The 23,889-nt window shown below is 39.0% G+C and overlaps 1 protein-coding gene across 1 annotated transcript in view; it reads right to left on the bottom strand.

Moving 5' to 3' along the window:
• Positions 1 to 212: 212 nt before the first annotated feature.
• LOC104543170 (CDK5 regulatory subunit-associated protein 2-like) overlaps positions 213 to 23,889 on the bottom strand; it is a gene marked incomplete at both ends in the record, with an annotated part of 32,750 nt that continues 9,073 nt past the window's right edge. Inside the window, 11 exons of the mRNA XM_010187715.1 lie at positions 213 to 445; positions 2,294 to 2,894; positions 5,050 to 5,166; positions 6,567 to 6,834; positions 10,005 to 10,470; positions 12,637 to 12,824; positions 13,436 to 13,483; positions 14,177 to 14,272; positions 18,827 to 18,955; positions 20,440 to 20,555; positions 22,158 to 22,288. Coding sequence (XP_010186017.1) covers positions 213 to 445; positions 2,294 to 2,894; positions 5,050 to 5,166; positions 6,567 to 6,834; positions 10,005 to 10,470; positions 12,637 to 12,824; positions 13,436 to 13,483; positions 14,177 to 14,272; positions 18,827 to 18,955; positions 20,440 to 20,555; positions 22,158 to 22,288 — 2,393 coding nt within the window. The remainder of the gene's footprint in view (positions 446 to 2,293; positions 2,895 to 5,049; positions 5,167 to 6,566; positions 6,835 to 10,004; positions 10,471 to 12,636; positions 12,825 to 13,435; positions 13,484 to 14,176; positions 14,273 to 18,826; positions 18,956 to 20,439; positions 20,556 to 22,157; positions 22,289 to 23,889) is intronic.

Genomic DNA, 23,889 nt, shown 5'->3' with positions numbered 1-23,889 from the left:
TACAGAGAACAACTGCAAAAGTAAAATCCAGTCCTGCTGGAGCACTAAAATTTCATCTTCCAAGACAGTCGTCCCTATAAATTATTTTAAAGCAATCAAAAGGAAGTAAGACTCCCTTTTCACTTAAAAAAAAACCCCAAAAGAAACAAACACTTCAAACTTCAAGAACATTAACGTAAGTCAGACAAGAAGCACAAAACACTGCTACTTACCATACAGGAACTTCCTTTCTAGCTTCTCAAACAATAGCACGCTTTGATTCAGTTGTTCACAGAAGCCCTCAGCAACATAATAATCCACATCACTGGCCTGAAGCAGTTCCTCAAAGGCTTTAATAAGGCTCGTCAGATGTTGATGGTAAGCGGCGCAACAGCCACGGATCTCTTTAATTTGTTGGTGTTGGAAGGAGAGTTCTCGAGCTTGTGAATGAACTAATGAATCATAGCTGAGAAAATGAAATTATCTTTAAAGTCATTTTCTGACCATAAATAACATTTAAATGTAAATAAAAAGTGAATTAAACTTATATTCCTAAGCTATAATTTTATGTGACTCAATTTTCCTTAAAATGCTTTTACAGACACAATGAGAAATGTATTGTCTCTAGCTGTTGAGTTTTGTATTTATGGGCATAATTTGTGGGTTATTATCCTTCACTTAACTGCTCCATTTATAAGATGGGCAGAAGCTAAAGTGATGAACTTGTTTGTCTGCTTGGAAATAACCCAGATGGCATGCAAAGGTGTCAAATTAAAGGAAATAAGAGTGAATACACGAAAAGAATCTTTAAGAATACACATATTTTTCTTGATTTTTTTTCTTTTTTTAATTCAGTATGGAAGAACAGACAGAGCTGCTCCTTCTTCTGAAACTGTCTGCATCTCCCGCCAGGAGCACAATATTGGACTTTCTGAATTTCAACTCAGATCAACTGAATTTATTCCGCACTTGCAAACATCCCCTTTATACAGCCACTGTCTGTACCACAGATCGACTTCTTCCTACAGAATCATACATTAGCGGAGAGAAAAAGGGAGAGGATCTGAAAAGACGCAGGGAATCAAACAAAATACGGGGCATAAACAAAATCTACGACTGTGCGGTTGTCACAGAATTCTTATTGTCATTTGTACAGGAGAAGATGTATGACTCATTCCTGGGGCTGTCACTTGTGCCTCACGCAGTCGTCCCAGACAGAGGCCATAAAAACTTTACAGCGACCCATACTGTCTCATTCCTTAATTTACACAGTTAGATCTTCCTTTGTAAAACCCAATGAGGCATATTTTCACGGTATGTAAATTCACACAAACTATGTAGCACGGTCGTATTTTATGACAGTAATACTGAGAGATATACAATAGCCCGTGTTGGTGGTTGCTCGGTGTCTCCAAATATTCCTACTTAAGCATTCTGAAGAAAGCCAACAGCCAAATCCCTTTCTCTGTTATACCTCCTGCCATTCTGCAGGCCCTCAGGATAATAATGACATTAGAGGGGGGAAAAAAGGAGTGGGGAGTTAAAAAGTTTGGTCTTATGGGACCCCATTTTACGTCTGTGATTTGTATATATGCTAGCCAAAATGCTGCCTCCAGTCTTATCATGAAAAAAACAAGACATACTTTCAAGCCTTCCAGAAATGATTTTCCAGCTTATGGGCTTAAGCTATAAAATTTCATTCATTAATTTCTATATATATCTACTTTCACATCCTTCAAAGGCAGGCATTACAGCACTCAACTGCAAAATAAATTATAACCAGAGCGTAAACTACTTATTTTATACACAAAGTGTGGTCACACAAACAGAAGGGCTAGCATGAATCTGCCAGCCAATTGCCCACGGAAACACTTCTGTCTTAAATGCGATGTTCCTTTTCCTTACACTTGTCACTTGAAAAACACCTGAGCGATGCAAAACTGCAAGACTCTGATTACAGAAGTCAGCCCAGAGGAACCTGAGGGGATCTGGCTTTGCCCAAGAGAGGACGTCTTGCAGCAAAGAGAGCTGTAGACCTGAGGAGTGGGGAAAGGCACAGGTGTCTGGCACAGAACGGCTACAGAGGATGATATGAGCTCATCAGGGGCTGTTCTGCTGTGAGAGAAATGATGCTTTGTTCTTCAAGGCGTCTTTCAACTAAATGTTTCAGCTGCTTTATGTTAATGTTAGTGAAATTTAGCCTTTACCATAACAACACGCTCGTATGTGAATAAAATGATCTTCATATTACTCTTCTATGTTACTCTCTCGCTGTTTACAAAAAGGAACCTGAAACAGTAATAGCTTTACTCACTTGGATGGTGATGTTTGTCTCAGTTTGTTCTGAAGACGATACACTTCATCAAGATGCATATTTGCGATTTGCTCTATTTCAAGTTCTGCCTCATTTGCTGATACTAGTTCCTTAAGGTTGTCTGCTGTCCATGTACCACGTGCTTTTGAAGAGACTGAATTCCTATTTTCAGTGTGGATCTCATCATCCATCAGCTGATGTACACTAGAAAATGCTTTGGTTTCCTGCATAGCTGTATCTTGCACTTGTGTAACACGTCCTTCCACGGGCAAGGCCGTGTCACTCAAAACCGCATTGGAAACACCACTTGATAAAAGCTGGTCAGAGGTCTGTAAATGCAACACGAACATTTTGTACTTTTCAAGCTCAGACTTCATTTTCTTAATTCTTTGTTTCAGTTCTTCTATGTTATCTATGACTTCACAGTCATCAAGCACATCTGTACTTGTTACACTCAATTTGAGAGAGTGCAGGCACTTGCAACCTGAATGTGCGGTGGCTGAGTCAACGTCCTCGTGCTCCACGGAACAAAACTCTTCATTTATCTCTTTTAATGAACGCTGGATATTCCCGTTGCTAATGCTATGATGATTTTGCATTTCTGAAAAACAGGAGGCCTGCGTGTGAATATTAATATTTCTTTATCTGACATTCTGTTCTTAACAGCACTAGAATGAATTCATTTACTTCTCTAATAACAGAATAAAAATGCAGAATAATTACAAACTATACAATATTAGTTTTAGACTTTTGACCTCTTTCTATGATTTGCCCATTAATTTAATTTGCACATCAAATATTTCAAACCCCTCATCACCTTTCAAACAAACAACACTCCACATACACCCGCTTTCTGTTCCCAAATGACTCGAAATCACTTTTACTATATGCAGTCCTGAATCAGACACCAATGAAGCCCAGACCCTTCCTGCCACAAAGATAAAAACAAAGATGACAACCTTAAACTTTAGGCACTGAAATTTAAAAGTAGACTCTGTGGCTTTAAATGGTTCTTCCTAAAACTTCTAATTAAATATTCTGTTTTCTCCTCACTTCCAAAATCTATACAAAACCAATTGGAGCATGAAGTCAGTGGAATTTTAAAAAGATTATCAACAAAATAGTAACATTTGAAAAGGTGGCTTTAATAACTTCTTTGTAAAATGTGTTCTAAACAAAATCCATTAAAATGTCCAGTGTTGAAGGCTTTACTGACATTCATTTGGCATGCTTAACACATCCCTTAGCTGACTTTGCCATTCGTAACTAATGCAATCACCCCGCACTCAGACCAATAAAACCTATATGTTCCTACATATACTCTGTGTTTATAGTTCCATCTACGTTGAGGGCTGTATGTGTAAGTAGCTAAGAAAATGGCTATTTTCTGGTCACCAATAAATTAAATTTTCCCCTTCTATTAGTTCTGCAAAAGATCACTACTAATTAGAACCTCTCTTTTGGGAGTCATTCATTGATCTTGCGGAGGTCTTAAGACTTTCAGATTGGTTTCCATGGAGAATTCGAATGCCCAGGTTCAGGCTCTAAATCAGCACAAAATCTTCTGTATACGAAGGCCTAAGTCAAGCCCAAGCACAAGAGAATAAAAACAAATATAACCTAAAAGCTGGGAAAAAAAATGAAACGGTGATACCAGGATATCAAGATATTTGAAATGAAGGCTAGGTGGTGCTCTCTGCAGCTCACAGCGTGCTGCACACCACTGCGTGTCATGGCAAAGGTGACGATCACAGGACAGAAACGCTTCCCAGAAAATGCCTGTGTACGAATTCAGGACAACACATTGGATAAGGGAACGCAACACGAGTTCATCGGCTTCTCCTCCTGCTCTACCGGCTGGTTGCTGCAGTAACGCAGATGTCAAAGAAGGTTGCAGACCGAGATGGAAAAAACCCAGATACTGGATGAACTCTTCAACTCTAAAACCCCGATGTCATGCAAATGTTCCAGATAACAAAAACAACAACAACAAGTATTAGGAAGAAATATTCCTGATTAGAACACTGGTTACAGTTTTTAATGAAACACTGCCCTTTTCATTAAAGGAGAACTAATAAGCTCTCTGTGCATACACGTGTCCACACACAGAGCACGACCCTGTCAACAAACTGACTTCAAAGAGACTGCTCAGACAAATAAAACCAATGATGTGACAAAGGATTACAAAATTGGCCGTATCCCCTGTACTCCATACACAATATGTTAACCAGGTAATTCGAGCCCTGCCGGAAAAGACTAATGGATGATGCAGAAACACGTAATACACAGTATTAAGGCTATTTACATTTTCATTAAAGGATTCCATTAGGTTTCAACCTAGTCGAATGCCTTCAAATAATTCAGATAAGCAAAATTCTATCATTCAATTGCTTCATTCCAAGAGTCCGTAACTAGATGCAGAAGCATTAAGTAACAAACATTTAATTCAGAGAAGAGTTCAGAAGTGAGGACATTAGCAATAGAGATCAGAGTTAGGCATACAAGTCATTATTTTTACTGGAAACTAGACTCATAAATCCCCGTGGCCCTTCTGAAAGCATAACACTTAAAAGAGACGAACTTGGATGCTTAGAGCAATTAATCCATTCTAGCTAAGAAAATGAGATTTAAAACCCACAAATAAAGGCAAGGGAGACAATTACCTGTAGTAATTTACAACTTTGCACAATTCAGAGTAAACTAGGTGGGTTGTCTGGGGTTGGGTTTTTTAATACTATACCATATAAATGCTCTACCTTGACAGTTGGGCTGATTTTTGTCCATCGTGTATTCTTTCTTGCCCCCTGTACCCGGATCAAGGCCTTGCAACTCCACCTGGACCTCACCATTATCCAGTTTGAGCAACGAGTCAACTGGAGAATAGTGGGGGGAAGATAAAACAGAAAGCAGTAAGTAACTGAAAAAAATAAAGTGGGGATAGTTAAAAAACCAACCAACCAAAAAAAACCACCCCACAAACCCAAACCTGGTTCTCTGACAATTTGGAACAGGAAAATCATCGAAGGAAGCACAATTATTGAAGATGTAATACAAACATCGCTGGTCATATGAAACAGTGCTTGCACATATTTGTAAAATACTTGAACTAATTATAAGGATAACGACTAAGAATGTGAAGTGCAAAGGCTTCCTACGAACAAATGAAGATAAACATTTGCAAGTCCCCTTTGTAACGTAACAGTTAATCAATTTTTAGTGCGTTTTTAAATGTTTCACGTTAAGCTCAGAGAAAAGGCTAAAAAGTTTCTCCAATACGAGCATTGATCATAAACTAATCTTCTGCAATCTCCCATTGCATCAAGTCTCAGGATTACTAAGTGTGCAGGATGACTGTTATCCAGGGTAAAGAAATCACTGTGGAAAGAAAAATCACAGGACTGCACTCCTAACAGGTTCCGATTCATTTCAGGATCCAATTAAAGTACTGCCCTTCTCAGAATTCTCCATGGGTTTTGCACCTTCCAAAATTAATTGCTGCAGTCCTACCAAGTTGAGTATTTGCACTGAAGCTGTGCCGTATCTGTCCCTCACCTCAATAACGTTATCACTAACACCAAAGCCTCCGCAACCTCTGCGTTTGACAGGGGCTCACTTGCTACTTGATTAAATCTTTTTTCCTATATTTACACCTCCTCTCTCCCCGACCTGTCCTTTACATCTCTACTCAGTTTTTAATCTAACTGCTAAGTGCTTCATTTTTTTATCACTCCAAATCTTTAGATGATACCCATTGTTCTTTGCCTTGCATTCGTCATCCTTTGCTGATCCAGATACTCTGTCAACAGCTGAGTTTAAATGAACCCAGCCACACTGGAAACAGCACGGATGACTTGACTGATCAGTGGAATATTGGAAAAACTTCTTTATGCAGAATAAACAAAAGCAGTATCTTTATACTCTCCTGTCTCCATTCCAGGCAGTTTTCATTAGTTGTGGCATCCTATAAAGGAAATTTTTCACTGACATATGTGTGTGCATGTGCAGGCACCCAGTGAGATGTCATTTACTCTATACTTTATGCCATGTATACAAAGCACTTTCTATTCCATACAAAGCTGTTTTACATTCTAGCGGCAAAGATAAAAGAAAGAAAAGGTGTTTTTCAAGATCTATATTTGCCTACTCAAGAAAATTGTAAGATTAAGCAGCATTGTACATATGTAAAAATGATCTGGTTTTTCCTTTCTGCTACAAGAAAAGAAGGCACTATTTGAAGCAGCATTACAAGTCATTATGTCTGCTCTTTATTCACCTCTCGCTGATGTGCTTTCCTGCGCAGGCTCTTCTGGAAGGCTTTCAGCTACAGCCTCATTCAACAGCAACTCTCCATTTGTTTGCGGCTGAAATGGTTTGTTTTGTACTTCACATGCTTTCAGACCCTCAGGAGGTGCCCTGGTGTGACGCTGTAGTTTTGGATCTGGCTTCTGCATGCAGGAGCTCAGAGCCGTGTTTCCTAATGGTCTGGCTGATTTTAAGAGGACGGGCAGACGGGACTTCTTGGGCAGGTACGCAGAATCAGGCTGCAAAATGGAGTAAAATGGAGAGTTGGTGGTTCGTATGACACAGTCAAGTAAAGGGCATATAAACAAATATTCCAGGAAAAATTAAATGTTTGCAGTAAGATCAGAAAGCTGTCACATTAAATATTTTTGAAAATAAGTTTGCAACACCTTAGCAACATGGAAAACAAACATTCACAGGGAAAAAAAACCTGTCCCACTGGTTCAGTTTTCTGTAAGTGCTGCTTACGCATCCACAGCCACACAGTGAATGGCTTCCAGCTCATGAAGCAAGACAGCAAATTCACCACTGAGTAGCAAAGGCTTTTAATCAGCAGGCATGTTAGTTAACCCTAAATTTGTGTATGCCCTAGCAAAACAGCTTCTCACCCAAACTGACCTCTCCAACTGCTACTTCGCAGTCTCCTGATTTATAACATAAACGTCTGACAGCCCAGTAGCTGTTACCCTTAAATCTTATTATTTTCTTCTTAAACGGAGGATCCTCCTGCTTTTTTTCAGATTTCTGAACATTTTGTCCTCTCTTCCAGTTGTCCCCACCCAACAGGCCCTGCTTTGTACCAGCCTCCTTTCCTATCTCTGAGCAAAGCAACGCAGCTTTGCATCAGCCACTGAGGAAATTCATTCTGGCAAAGAGAAATTCCTTATGAAGAAGAACAGCTTCTTCCCCCATACACTCTATGAATTGCTTCTGCAGGATTCCTACTGTAACAGACGTTCTGTCACTGTCACTGGGAGAAGCTACACTTCCCAAGTTACTACATTTTAGCCTCTTACCTTTTGAAGACTCTGCATAAAATGTCCTTGTTCAAACCACGGAGCATAGCATAGTGCTATCTCCAAACAGACAAAAGCATGCTATATGTTGATGAGAGTTATGGAATTGTGTGTAATAATAATAAAAATCAACAATGGCATGTTCAGATAGATTCCGTTTATGTTTTTGCTGTTCATTTGCGCCACCAGTGCCGTAAGTCCCATCATTTCTTTTACCACGCAATGCATTCTGAAACACCTTTCCACATTCGTTTCTTAGCAATTATAGTCTTTACACAATTTAAAATAATAAAAAGCAAGTTCCATTTTCCTAATGACGTACTCAATTCCTTTTGTACATACATGAATGCAATATCATTTAGAGACTGAAAAATAAATCCAGGTGGATTGAGCATCCCAATAGTTTCACTAAACTGCACTAATAACGTCGAACAATTTCCAGCTGTCTCAGGGCTGCCGTACAGACGTATATGTCACCCAGATGACCCAAAGTCCAGTTCAGCTGCCTATGTGAAATTATTTATAAAAGCCATTCCGAAGCAAAAGATACACTGCATTAGTGCAAACAAGAAAGCTTTTAAAGCAATTGCATTGAGGTTGCAACTGATTAAACTAGAGAGAAATCTAGTGATGAATCGGAACAGTAAACCCAAACTCAGTAAAAGCAGGAACTTGAAAGAAGAGAATTGCACACACAACTTCAGGTATTCCCTGTGGAGGGCAGAAGGGCCTTCACTCGCCTTCAGAGGGACTGTCCCTCACTCCTGAGAAGTACCAGCAGCAATTCACAGACATCACTGGTGCTCTTAAGCAAGCCACTAGAGCAGATCTTCCTTAACAGATCAGCTGAGCCCTCAAACCCATCTTTCTATGACCCATCTTTTCCTGACTACCACCTGCCCTCATCTTCTGTGTTCCTGGAGGCAGCTGCCCTGGGTAGCACCAGCACAAGCAGGAGAGAGAGCACATCCACTCCTTTCTGTCTCAGACCGGCCAAGGCATCCCAAAGATGCAGGAACAGCCAACCTGCCAAACACGACTGACCAAACACCTATAGGCTAAGGCGACTAACAGCAGCCCAAGAACATCTCCATTATTATCTTCTTTCCTTTCCAAACATAATTTTTTTAAAGATAAAAAGTTTACTGCTGATAAGGAAGGCTTAAAAGACTAAGAATGCACATGAAGAGACTCTGATCGATGTTATTACATGGAAATTGATTGGTGAAACAAGATATTGTTTTTGTGAGTTACTTAAGTTTTGATTTTTCAGGGGTATCATAACCTCTTACTAAGACTGACATGAATTTTCTAAGGTGTTTGCCAGGGATCAACCATGCATGCCAGAACCTTTTCCTCAAAATCCTGAACTACACAGAGATGCTTACACCTGTACAGAACAAAGTCTTATCAACATCTCTTGGTTTACAAGCCCCTTCCTTCTGTGAAATGAATCCAACAAGAACAAGCCAGAATAAAAATGAGTTGCTCCCAGCTGCTGGCTCACAGAAATCTCTTGATCACTAAAGTCATGGAAACCATCCTTTGCAGAAGGTGCTACAACATTCTCTATTAGCAGCACACCAAATCAAAAGCAATGCTGCTCTTTGTCAGCTCTGCAAGAGCTCAGATCTTCAGAGAGTTTTCAGCTTCGCTTCTGTAACTGCTACTGAAATGATACACGTGAACTCTACAGTAGATGCTGGTTTCACACCTCTTTCTTTGGGATCACAGGCTGACGGCGTACAAAAGGCTTGAAAACCTTACCTGGCACAAGCAAATCACGTCTGTACTCACCAAACAGACTCCGTGCACCTGGCAAACAAATACGAAGACCTGCCCCCACAGTTTGATAGAGTACCTACCAGTCATGCTTCTCTAAAAGCAAGACACAATAATAAGACGTCAATAAAAGCCTAAAATTAGGATTTGAGCTTGCTGAAATCTGTCATTAACTCTTCACCAGATTGCTCTCAGACATTATGCAAGTCTTCAGTTTTCCAGAACACACTTGCCATTTAAACTTAATAAGCTATCAGTTCAGAATGCTCTGCTTCTGCACTTGGTGAACATCTATGCAGAGATATAAGGTAGAACAGAATCAGACCATTATGCCATAAACTCTCTCTTTTTGCAAAAGCAATAGTATTTACCAGTATCTGGTCCCGGTGAGGATTGAAATTCAATTAATTAATGTTCTAAAGCACACTGAAGTGTGTGATGAAAAGCTCTGAACATTAAGAACAATTATCTAAAATATATTTGGCTTACATCTCTTTTTCTAAGTTTAAAAATTACACAAAAGCAAGATTTAATATTAGAAATTAAACATATATTTCTCTTTGATACATCTATTCCCTAAGTACCAAAAAGAGAATCTTAAATAAACTTACTTCATTTGTTCTCCTTGTAAAAAAACCTCTTTCATGCTGTTCAACCTCCTTACGCACATTTTCTTGCTGATGTTTTGTTTCCGCATTTAATCTTGAATATTCTGGCTTTTCTTCTGAGGCTCCTTTTTTGCCTTCATGTTTGAATCTCATGACATTAGTCTCTAAAGTCACTGTTTGTGTAGCTGCATCTTTCAATTCCACTTTCAACAACTCAATATCCTTATTAATCTGTGGCACTGCATCTGGATAAAGCTTCTCCTTCCCGTCAAAAGTTGATTTCAATTCTACTTGCTGCTTTAAGAATTTACTGACCTGCTTGAAATGTTTGAGTTCAGCTCTTAGTTGAATAATCATTTGCCTAAGATCTTTTTCATCCTTTTTCTCTGTATCTTCACTTGAACATTCTTGCTCAGTTGTGTTCAGATGATCTAACAGTTCATTTACAATTTTCATTTGTTCTTGTCTGCTGTACTCAGGAAAGAGGAAAAAAAAAAGGCATGAATTTTGATTTTTATTTAAGCAAACAAGAATACCTTCTAAGAAACACTTCTGCAGTGTCTTGACATGTTTGAAATTCCCAGGAGATTCTGTTTTACTTGCTAATGAATTACTTGCTAACGAGCAGAGTTTTTGAAACCTTCTCACAACATGAGTTAGATCATAAATTATCTCATCAACACTTTTCTCCTATTTATGACCATATATGCTGTACCATCCCTTTCTCCATCCATGAACAGATACTAAACCTCTGGTAATTTAACCAATTGCTTACATAGCACAGTAGTCTAAGAAATACGAATGGATTTTCAAAAGGGTTTACACACTGAAAAATAAAATTCTACCAAAACCACAGGAGACTCGAGATGTTGAGTTTTTCTGAAAATCTATCCCTTCATGGATTTCTAATGTAACAGGGAAGAGGGAAACAGAAACAGCCAAAAGCCTGCAAAAACAGCTCACTACAGACCACCAAACTGCCCCACAGATAACCAGTGCTGCACGGACAATAGTTTGGAAAGCAATATTTTAAGTGAAACTGAAGCCAAGTAAGAGGCATTTAAAGCATAAGCAAGCCCTCAAATTCTACAGATGAATTCACGTATCCAACAGAGAGCTGTTTGTACCACTAAACATACAAACCAGCATTTAAAACAACTGCATTTGTACAGCTAGCATGTGAAATGGTAGAAGCCAACCAGGCTTTTGTGTCTTGCTCTGGCATCTAATGTCATTAGTGAGAATTAAGTTATGAAAGCACAGGCTGATCACCACTCAGTCTGGTCATTCATTCTTGGACATAGAAAAGACTACGCACTAGAGTTATAAAGCTGATGGAGCTGGAATCTCTCTTTTAGAAGACTTTTAAGTAAAGTTAACAAATAAAACAAATAAAACTCATTCATCTGAGAGAGTATATCTCTTCATTTGCTCCTAACTACTGCTTTGACAACTAAGACCCATTTATGCATCTTGGAGAGTTTTAAATAGGAACGTAAAGATATAGAATTGTTTGAGTAAAGTCAAGTGCAGTGTATGCTGAACACAGAAAATACGATCTGACTTGTGTACCTCCACGGGATACTCTGCTACCAGCATTGCTGAGCACAACACGCATGGAAGGCCATTCCCATTACTCCTGAAAGCACTATGGCTGAAGGAAGAGCACTGATGGGCACTGAAAAAAGTCACGTAATACTGTACAGAGTCATTACAGTGTGCACAGAACTAGGAAAGGAAAATGAGAACGATCTCCAGCAAAGCGCTAATTCAGTTTTCAGCCAGAAGATCAAGTGCTGCAAGCATGAAATTGGGGGAAACACAACTAGTCAGGGTGTAGTTTTTTTGTCCAGTTCCTATGGAAATGAGCATTTCAGCAGGCAATTGATCAAACCATAGGGTAACACACACTTGAAAAACATTTGTTAAACTAGGGCTTATACAGATTCATTTACACAAGCACGTTCTCCTGCATGAAAAGTGACCCAAGTACTTACAACACGGTTCATCTCAGCACAGTTCTTCAAGTGGTTACGCTGGAATAACTAAGGAGTCAAGTGCAGGACGTGGGCACAGACTCCCTAAACTGCTGACAGAGAGGACACCTCTGTCCAAGCAGTTCAGATGAAGTGGCAGAGGCCACACAGCGCACAGAAACATCCACTCAAAATTAACCCTGTAAAACAGTCATTGGACCTCCAATTTCCCCATCCTCAGTTCCTCACACATAACATTGTCACAGCTGTGCAATGTCATCTCCACCACACCACCTTTCACTGGCCTGTGCTCTCAGATTTTATTTTCTTTATAGAAAAGCACCACCTATTATCATCTGAGCCCTTTAACACTGCTGGACCCCATCCTGAAAAGAACCAGCCCCTACATTAAAGCTCCGTATATCAGTAACTTTGGAGAGTTTTCTTCCTTGTAATGGGTTTTTCATAAGGATTTCTACTGATACTGTGTTTCCTAATTACTTAATTGCATGATAGACTAAAATGGCTCTGAAGGCGCCTTGCCAATCTCTCAGGTAAATTAGACAGTGCCATTATCTAAATTCACTTTAGCAAAATTACTTTATTCTCTTCTCAAATAGAAAATACTGTCAGAAGCAGTGCATATTCTTAATACTTACGTAGATTCCAGTACAGATGTTCCATTTGCTCTTAAAAGAGATGTGAGCAAGTTCTCTTCTGTTTCATGTTCACTCCTTCCTGTTCTGCCAACGTGTTTGCCAGTTGCATCATCTTCAAACTGAGGCTTATTTGGACTGCTGTAACGTCTGTCTTTGCAGAAACTCTCTGAATAGCCTGATGGAGTTATCTGTTAAAAAAAATCGCAAACATCTTCTTATTACACGGGTATGTAATGCTCTATTAAATTGAGGGCTATAATCTTTTTGTAATCAGGTTTTGTAATTCCTGATGCTCTTTATCTACATTAAGAAGCATCCACAGACATTTCACTTACTATTTATTAATAGAAAAACTAATTAACATCTATTTCATATGATTAATTCATAGTGATCGGTTGTTTAGTAAGTAGTAAGTCGATTTCCCTGAAGGTCTTTATCTATGAAGAGGTATGAAACTTCTGGAACGTTGCCTGCAGATTGCAGCTAACTTTTTATGAGCTCACCTTTGAATCACCTGTCTTTACTGCATCAAATCCTGCCCTGATGGCCAGGGACAGGATGCAACTTGAAGTACTTACAAACTGCCAACCTTCTGTATGAAACACCACACGTGTCCTACAAAATTTCTACATGGGTTCTCTCCAGTAATTCAATCCTCATTTAAATCAATGAGTCTTCAGTGTCAATGACATGAGAACTTACACTGGGCCCATCTGGCTACAATTCTCACCAGTAAACATCAGCAGCGAGAGATTATGATGTTTAACAGTCAAAAGAACCCTTACAACACATCTCTTACCTGTTTATCCACCTCAGAAGGAAAATCCAAAGATACCTGAAGGCACACCTAGTAAACAGAGAAAACACAGAGAAATTACAAAATTCAAAGAACAGAACATCGTTATTCAACATTACTAACCAAAATGCCCCATTTTGTAGCACATTTTAGCATGTTATAGTTTTTAAACCAGAAAGGTTTAACTTTAATTGCACTCTGTGACCTTCTAAAGTCCCTTGACCTGAATTATTTTATGATTCCATGATGTTTTATATTATATTGCTTTTGAATGATAAAATAAGAGGAAAGCAGATTTCTGTATGAATAAAAATGCAGTCAACAAGTATTTCAACCCTGAAGAAGGATCTACATTATTTTTTCCTCAACCACAGCAGCCAGTGAATCTTACACAATTTGTACTACAGGCCTAACTGCAATGGAGGCTGAAGATCAATGTGTGTGTATGCAAAGAAATACAATTTCAAGGGACGTTCTGTCATCCCCATTAAGGAAGACTACGAGGACTCAAACAAGAGAAAACAAGGACGAGAATGAAAGCTATTCTGACTGCAAAACCCTAGCAGCAGAAAAACAAGGGGAAAAGCTTTCAGAAACTCTTTAGGATGACAATTAGTTGAAAGCAAAATCAAATACCAAGGAAAGTATGCTTTGTATGAAAAAGACTCTGTGTTCTAAGAAAATAAGAATTTTTAAAGGCATGCAGAGAAAAGAGTACTGTAACTGTACCCAGAGCAGTCCTACCTGGCTGACCCTCTCAGAAAATTGACAGTTCTGCGTCTTCCTGTCATTGTCACCATCTTCAGGCCGCATCACAGGCTCCTCTGTTATTTCAAGACACTACACAAAGTGTGGAATGATGTGAAAATGTAGCACAAAAAAAATACTGTGATATGAAACATGCATAAATAAGTCAGTGACATGTCTTAAAAGAAAAATAAAAAAAGCCTGTAATACAAAGTAACAAACACTGAATTAGATTTCTTCAATAAGATCAAAGGAAATGAATATAAAACCCAGGAATGACTCATACTGAATACAGTGAAACTTTCTCTTATCCATTCCTTAATTTTCATTTAAGTCTTTCTCAGAATTTACAAAAAAGCTTTGAAAATCACTTAACCTCTTCTGGAAAAGGACCCCTTTCTTCAGTCATGCTTTCATTGTGCCAATTTTGTTTTCCAATTTCCAGAATTTATTTTCAATTGCTACACAATTTAGGCTCTTCTCCAGCATCCAACAAATAGACACCTTTCTTAAAAAAGCACATGCAGCTTGCTCTACAGTAACAAGATTTACTGTAACACTGAAGGTTACAATCTGCTTTGTCTTCCCTAAATTTGCCGATTTGTAGCAAGTGGTGCCAAATCATCTTTTTCTCCCAGAGCCCCATCCATCTCCCATCACTGATGTTTCCCGAGCACAGGAGGAAGACTCAGCTTTTTTAGCAGCAGAAGCCAAGTTCCTGACATCAGCACCACTGAGAGCAAGACCAGGATCCCTTGGGTTTGGGTGTCACATCCCAGGAACGGATCCGCGAGCCAGAGATGAGCTCAGTGGTGGTGAAGCCCAGCACTGAGCGAGCTTCATTCGCACACAGCTCACGGAGAATATTTTCATCTCCCTTACCACTCACCTGCTCTACTTGGTTACCTCTGGCAACAGAGGACAGAATTTAGCCTTGCCTCTGTCGGTTTAATGCTGATCATAAGAAAAACTCGTATTTACAAAGAATTATTATTTTCAGTAGCTACATCCTGGCACAGCCTGCCAGAAAACAAGCTGAGTAAAAGGATGGTCTTTCATCCCAATTTGGGATCCATCAGGAGTGACGTGCAGTTATCACGTTCCACCACTCTCCTGTGATAAGACCAGGCTGGACATTTAGATCATCTTGTTTTATAGCAACATTTCCCAGTCTAATAGAAAAAGATAGATATTTAAGATCTTTGCAGCTAGAATCTCATTAAATAGTCAAAACATGCAAGAGTGATGGTAAATATCAAGGATCCTACACCTAATACGCCTAAGCCATAGATAGGATACAGCACAGCGGAATCAAACTTGCATTAGACAAAAAATTCAGTCGTAAAGCACTTGTAGCTGTAACATACAACTGCGGTGTGTAACAGTCATGTTTTGGCATGATTTGAGCTAAAGAAAAATTACCTTAAGACAAGAAAAGCAGAATCTTGAGCATAGTTAGAGAGAATTGCGATTACAGGTACAGAGACTCAGATGACAGACTGGAAGGAAAGAAACCGGTGCCCAGGGGTCGTGGATGTGATATTTATAGCTTCGAAGGATACACAGCGCAGTGCTGAAACTTGTGACATGAAAAGAGAAATCTGCTTCCCCAGTAGCACTTGCTGGAAAGTCTCGGCTCACAGCTTGTCAGTCCAGTCCCAAACAGGATGCTGCAGGGAGCGTTATTTTTGCTTCCTACGAGCACTGGGAATTGAATGCATGTGTGGGTTTTGATTTTTTTAATTGAGTATGCACAGAATATATATGCAATAAATGAGAAAAGCCTTTTTATCTTCCAATCCCTAGCAGTATAAGCAACTCTAATGGTTTTAAGTATGAATTTTAAAAGACAGAAACCGGATGGTGCAGCATATTAATAAATTTGCCTTTTACTGTTAGAAATCTATACTGAAAACTAACTTCTGAGTCACGTCTGGATTATTTTGGTATTTCCACTCAGAGTTGGTTTTCTAGGACAACACAAAGTAAAGAATCTGAAAACTGGAGGAAGGCACAGGTATGACTGTGGCATGTAGCATTATAAAAAGATCTTTTTGTTGCAATTACGGGATACCAAAAGTCCAATAATGGTAGCTATTACAAAAAAACCTGTTAAGGTTTAATCTTCCATGTGTAGATTCAGGTCAAACCCTGCATTCGTGTATTAAAATTAAACTTATTTGCACATATAACTTACACACCCAATGCAACTACCTTTTATGACTCAACATTTTCAGTATTTGCTTTTCCCAGGCCAGTATTCGGCTCAGTGATGCTTCTCGGAATGAAACTATAATGTAAGACCCACAGGTTATGGCACACTATTACCAAAAAATGACTGCAGTTTGCACCCGGTCCTATGGTTCGAGAGGCTGAAAAGAAACTTTCTGTGCTCCAAGGAATACAGCCTAATGTTCAACGAAATATTAAAAGAAAATAAGTGTCTTAAGGCCAGAAAAGAAGTCTACCAAGAATAAGCTGCCTGTTTAAAGTATTTCCTTGGAGACTGAAAACCTTGAGAATGTTTTTCCTAAATGAACCACTGATATGCTTGGTTTGCAGAGATCCCTGGAGCCCTGAAGGCTGAAATCACTGAGGCTGCTTCTCTCAGAGAAAGCAGATGTTCAGAGGACAGCACAACAACAACCTTTTCCTCTCCTGCTTCCCCTCCCTTCCAATCAAGAAGCCAAGGAAGAGCAGCAGGGGCTGTCAGGCCTTTGGGAGGTCCCTGCAGAGGCACCAACACGCAAATTCATCTCATTTGTGCTTCAGTTTTGTGAAGGAAAAGAAAGATGGGTTCATTTTAAGATACATCTTCCTGCAAGTGTCCAAATTCCTCTTACAGCACATATGTTAGTGTCGTCTCAGCACTCCCTGCCAACAAATTCTAGCCCAAAATACACACAAAAAATAGAGCTAAGGCATTCTTGACAATGGTTATTAATATGCAAAACACATTGCTGTCACAATCTATAACCCAAAAAGCAGGTAGCTGTTTATTGCCAAGACTGACAAAATGGTACCTGTTAAACTAAAAACTTTTCATTACAGATCTTTTGACTTTTGAGCTCCATAGTACTACCATCATTTTGGCACAGGTTAAAATACCATCCTTTACCTTCCTATTTCCTTTACCAGAATTTTGAGGTTTATTTATATTTTACAAGCTTCACTGTCTCTCATTCTACATCTGATTTCACGTAGGCAGCTTTTTTAGTGGCCCTATGTGTACTTTTCATGCCGAGACAAAAGCAGGAGCGAACAGCATCCTGACAGGATCATCTCAGCACAGGACACAAATTCCTTTGGTATTAACGACGGCATCAGTGGGGGCGCAGCGCCCTCTGCAGGATGATGCCGCAAATTGACAGAAATATTAACGTACAGAAAGCGCAAGCCCGCTGAAACAGATTGCCCACGAGCTCTGCATGCAAACCTATTACATGTAAATTCATAATTTTAATAAGAGCCATGGCACCCCTAAAGGTCAATCGGTAATTTATAATGTATTCCAATTAAAGGTAACTGAAAAAGAAAGACTATTCCATGACTTCTGATGATTGCTTCCAGTGCATCTGCAGTACATACAGTAAAAAACAGGACCCTTTTGCCAGTCTCTTCTGGAATAAACTGTCCTGCAGAAAAATCATCCATACCACAGCCCCAGTTTGAGAATTAAGCAATCCCTACACATAACTGATAAAAACTGCTCCTAATTTTTTTGTTCTTTTGAGTTTAATTCACATTCAGAAATTCAAGACAGAAAATACTAGCACCATTATTATTCCTTTTATATTTTTACCTTCCTATTCAATATGTGGTGCACAAGAACAATGTAACTGAAAGAAAAAATCACAACAGAATATAAAGAAAAGTACTACCAGCCACATTTCAAGTAATATTGTATAACAAGCTTGAAGGTTCACTAGAATTTCCCAGAGCCTCCTGAACACTTTTCATCATTCACACATAAGACGACACATTGGGATCCAGCACCCGAAACGCTTCTCAGTGGAAGTATCTCGCCACAACTGCTTCTTCCCCACAGCTAAAAACAGCCTTAGGTTTGATCACCCGGCAATGATGACTTCCTTGCACCTCTCAGCAATCTACCACAATGCCGGCCACTTCTTCAGTACTTCTGTATCCTACATGAAGGAACAGCCATGCATTTAAGCGACACAAAGTGCTGTTCTTTCTTTTCTGGCCATGGTGAACCCTAGTTGTTCTGTAGATGCAGAGGAGACATGAACTAAGCTCTTACAGAATTAGACTCAGCGCGATAATGACTCTTGAACAGCAGACAAGCAGTAATAGCTAAAATGTTGTATAAGATGTTGCTTTCTTTGTAAAATTAACTGTTTCCTCCCCTTAAACTGGCGAAACAAATGTATCACAGACCAAATTAATATTTTACTGTGCAAGCTGCTTCCTTAAAATCAACTTGACACATCACTGAACACTTGCATTGAGCTGATTCTCTGTTGTGCTAACATCTTAAAGCTGTTTACATCATTAATTTAAAAAGTTATTATAAGGAATTAGCAACCTAAGCCCTGAGGGTTTTACAATCATTCTGCACTGATGTGATTCCACAAGGTATATTAGATGTGAGTCAGATTCACTACTTTAACACAGAAAACCTACCTCACTGTGGTTTAATATTTTTATTGGTTCCTTCCCTTGAGAATCTGTTGTACAAAGTCCAAGCTGTTTTTTCTTAAGTTCTTGATTAATTGACTGCAGATCCTTTACCATCAAGAGAAGATCAGTAACCTAAGTAACCAAAGGAAGAACAAGCAAAACTGGTAACATCCATACTAGCACAACAAGAAATGATGATATATAAATCTCCAGGTAAATCTAAACTGCAGAGTTGGAAAGCCCAGGCTTCTGTATCTGCTCATGAGGCAATCTCCCTCTGTATGAAAACATAATTATATATCTGTGAGTTAGCATTCAAGAAATCTTAACTTGTAAGACTGTTGTTTCCAGCCACGTTATTAAGTTGAGGTATCAAGTAGCAAGAAGCAACCTGAGGTCACCTCACACCAGCAGGCTGATTTGAGGAGAAACACTGCAGTGCAACAGAAACAAGCATTGAAGGGAAACAGAAGAACAGGCTGTTTCTGAATGCTACTATCCAAAACACCCTTTAAAAGCCACTATCATTCTCAGCAGTTTCACAGATACAAAATCTGAACAGACAATCATGTTCAATACTCTTGAAAAGACATTACTGTCACAGACTCACAGAGTACATCAGGAAGGCAATATTTGCAGAAGAAAGTGATATCCTTTTATTAGACCAATTAATATATTTGGAAAAAACCGATCTGTTTTCAGGCATACAAACCATTCTACAGGTTTGTGTAAATGGTTTATGAATGTCTTTTGCTAATGAGTGTCCCCAAACCTACCGAAGGGAGTGTGTTCAGAGACAGCAGTGGTATAACCCCAGCATGAGACTGGGACACGACCTGGGGCTTGTTTTACCGACACCCGTTCAGTGTAAGGCAAAGTCCATTCCTTCAGATCATCCACCTCCAGATTTTGAACACCTGCCTACAACTCAGCTGGTCATGGGAAATACAAAACTTCACTTATGTTGACTCCCAACCAACCACATTCAAAATAATTTATCATAAACTGGTGCATGGATCTGAGGTCACTGCACAGGATAAGGAGTCAGAAGAACAATTTTCCTTCTGAACTTACTGATTTATTGTATGACAACGGTCTGCACATTTAACCTCTGTGAATTTCAGTTCTCCTTACACAGAATGGAGATAACATTAACCTACCTCAGGGTTATTTTATAACATGCCATATTTATCAAAAGACTTGCAAATGATGGAGCGTGCTGCACAGAAGTATAAATTATAGACACCACTACCATCTTCATGATTAATAAAGGTGCATGAAATACCCGTTGTAAGATACTTAATGCCAAAACTTTTCTTCGGAGTTGGTATACTTTATGAGGACTACAGTACGGTATTGAGTCTGAAACTTGAATCCAGGTGTCTAACTATCATAAAACCTTTGCAGACAGCCACCATCCTTCAGCTGACTCCAAAGCTCATGTGATGGATCCAAGACTCAACAGTTCATAAAAAGTTCTCACAGACATGAGAACTTCAGCTCCTCTCAGAACTACCCAGCGGTACCTAAATAAACCCTCTTGTGAGAGATGCACAAGCTAGGAACGAAACAGGATGAAGCCATTAGAAACAGTAAATAATACAAAAGATCAATACCTTTTTCTTAAGTTCTTCAAGAGACAGATGGTCTATCTGTAGGCTTAAATGATCTTGCTCTCCTAAACAGATACTCATATAAGATGTTTGATCGCCACAGAAAGACAGCGTTTCATCTGTCAAAATAACCAAGGACAGGAATTATTTCAGAAACTCTATTTGCAGGAAAATAAGCATAAAATGCAAAGACAGGACATTTCAAATAGGAACCTACTAATAAGTCAGTGGGAGGCCAGTTAAAATGCTTCATCCCCCAAAACAAGCTTTCTGTTTAACAGAACAAATTTTGTCCTCGTATTTCTTTGTGCTCCTGACACGCAGACATGCTCTATTTTCTGTGGTTATCAGCGTGAGTTGTGAATGTAATTCTGAATTATAATTTGCATATTTAGCATTACAATTAGAAATAATTTTTAGGGAGGATAAGTAAGGCATGAATAGTTATTCTGTTTTAACTGTATTTTTATGAACATGAACTCAAGGTTACAAGGTGAAAAGCCGGGTTAGACAAAGTTATTGAATTTATTTTGCTTTTGGGTCAAAAGATTGCATTAATTGAATTGAAAATAGCTACTTATTCATTTCCTCTATAACTGCAGGAATGATTTGCTACATTTCAGTAAACACCTGTTCATTTACAATATAGATGACAGTTAATTCTATAAATACATCTCATTAGATAGGGAGAAAGCATATCTAAATAAGGACAAAAGAGAGACATCCAAATCCTGCTCCCAGCTCTGACACTGAGCCCATGGCTGCTGCAAGGACCCAAAGCTTCACAAATTATTTATTAGTAATGTTCAGAGCCTTCATCTCCAGCAGCCTCACCCTCCACACAACCGCTCCTGCAAGCCCAGGAGCACAGACAAAACGCTTTGGCCTCCCCTGGCTGTTCATCGTCTCTGTGCTCTTGAGGTTGGAAACTCTGAAGCAGCAGCAGCAGCTTACCTTTTGCACTGATCATAGCTGTCAAGGGAGTGATGCTAAAACTGAAAATCTAAGTTTAAGCGATAACTGAACAGGCTTTATTGTTATTTATATATCCCCTATGGAGTAAAACAGATCATTTGTACATATGCAGTAAACTATATCTAACAATGGCCACTTACATTATTATTTTCTATATCTAAGTATATACCAAAAACACCTCCAAAGAAGTACAATAAAAAACCCTAGAGGAGAAGTCATATTTAAAAGCTCTGTTATTTCTGAATTACAAACTCGCAAAACCTCTGCCATTTTTTTCTGTCTCTGGAAATACTTCTGTTAGGAATACTCGAGCCGTTTCCTGAGACACAAGCACTTCACCAAAGTACTGTGAAATAATTACATTCCATAGTCATGAAGTGATCCCATGGCCACAGATTTATCCAAAGCCAGGAATCTCTGACTTCTGCAGAAGACAGTACACTCTGTGGGCACAAAATTGTAGGCAGCTTGAAATGATCACTACAGTAGAAGTGCCACACAATTACTAATGTTTGCTGCATGGAAAGAGGAAAGCTGTCCCTCCTATATGTGTCCTGATTGCTCAAAGGCAATCTGTTACAAATGCTCCAAATAATTTTCAGTATAGAGTGTCAAAAATAAGTTTTTCACACTTTTTTCTCCTCTCAAATGTTTCTTCTCCAACCCAGCAAACTGACTGTAACAAAACCAGTCTTCTTTTGTGCAAGAAGATCAAGGAAAAGTATGGGCTGCACAAGCACACAGACCTTGTCGGTTTTTAATGTCCTTTATCTGATCTTCCAAGACCTTCTGCAGATTCCGATTAGCCACAACGTCTTCTTCTAGTTGTTTTCGCAACATGAAAATGTTGTTTAGTTCTGTTTGCAAGCTATTTATACTGAAAAAAGGAGAAAAAATAAATCTTTAAGATCCAATCCAAACCATTTCGTTGTGCACCTCAGCATCTTTTACACATCCGGGCTTCCTCACAGAGCCCATTTCACATGAGCCACTGCTGAGTTTCATCACACAGTTACACCGTTTTGATGCAGGAGGAGAAACAAATCCCCACATTGAAAGATGGGATGAAACCTTTCCTTTTCTTCTTGTTTTGAGCTGTCCTGATTGCAAGTTGGCTTATACATGACAGATATGTTCTACCAGCCAACTTCTGTGTAATTCTTTTTAGGGAAAATCAAAATTACTAACTTCTGAAAAATCTGCCAGAAAAAGATCATTATCGCATGATACTGATGGCTCAGTGTGTTCCATTATACGGTGACCATGGAAACTTTGTTTCCTTGCTACAGAACTATGCTATATAATCTAATGCTCCACTTAAGAAAAAAGTCCAAAATACATCCCAGGCACAACTAGCTCTTCTATTTCTTCATTTATCTGACAGTCTGTAGAAAGACCTTTTAAGGTCTAAATTGTCTCAATTATCTCACTGGGGTGTAAATGCCAAAACTTACAAATGATAATTTGTCAACGTGAATTAATTCTTTAAGCGGCTTTCTTCCAAGGTGGCCACTGAAGCTCTTACTTTAGCACCAGCCACTGTCCCTGTGGCCTCACGGTGTCGGCATCCCTAGCTGTCCCTTGCTAGATCCTCCCTACGCCTTTCAACAACATCGATAAGGCAGTTTTGATCAGTCCATAAAATGATTTAAGTACATTAAAAACTGAAACTGCAATAAAATTAACTAGATTTGTTTTAATAACAAATAAATAACAAACATTGTTCATCGTATTATTTATTTGCACTTTTACTTTACTCAGAACCTCAGCATTTTAAGATAAATTAAGCTGCTGTAGAATTTCCAACTCACTGCACTAAGTGCCAGAGAAGTCTGCAATCTTTAAAAGAAATTTAAATCCATCTTATAGAAGATTATACAGGAACATACAGCACATCATACGCATGAGAATAACAGCATATTGTAGAAATGCATTAATTAAAGACAGCATGTATGAAGAGACTCTCAGTCTGTCTTCTGACAAGTGTGCTGTTGTCAGTGTTTCCTGCACAAGAAGCTACTGCTTTAACTAATTCTCCCTAGCTCAAGCGTGTCTTTGAAGACAGAGCTCTTAAATGCTCAGCAAAAAATTAAGAATAAAAACAAACACATTACTAGAAGCTAAGTAAGCACATTTTTTCATGAGTTAAAAGTTTGTAAGAAAAAGCATCGATTCCCTGCTTGGAAAGACAAGAAATGTCTTGGTCCTGACATCTTGTAGCTTATTTTGAAAAATAACCATCCAGGTTGCTTAAAATAAATAATGCCTAAAAGAAGATATGTCAGCAAGAAAACAGATGTTTGCCTAAAATCCATGTCACTGCTGATGGCAATTACACAAACGAGGACGCTGAATTTATCTGCAGGGCTTGTTTATCAGCTCCCCAGAACTCTGGGGGTTCAAGTCTGAGATTTACAGCACGTCTCAGCCCACAGAGCTACAAGGAGGGGCAATGAGAAGACCTGTCTCCAGCTTCCA

Source organism: Mesitornis unicolor, unplaced genomic scaffold, assembly GCF_000695765.1.
Source record: "Mesitornis unicolor isolate BGI_N332 unplaced genomic scaffold, ASM69576v1 scaffold4617, whole genome shotgun sequence".
Lineage (NCBI taxonomy): Eukaryota > Metazoa > Chordata > Aves > Mesitornithiformes > Mesitornithidae > Mesitornis > Mesitornis unicolor.
This window is presented reverse-complemented; position numbering and strand designations above follow the sequence as displayed.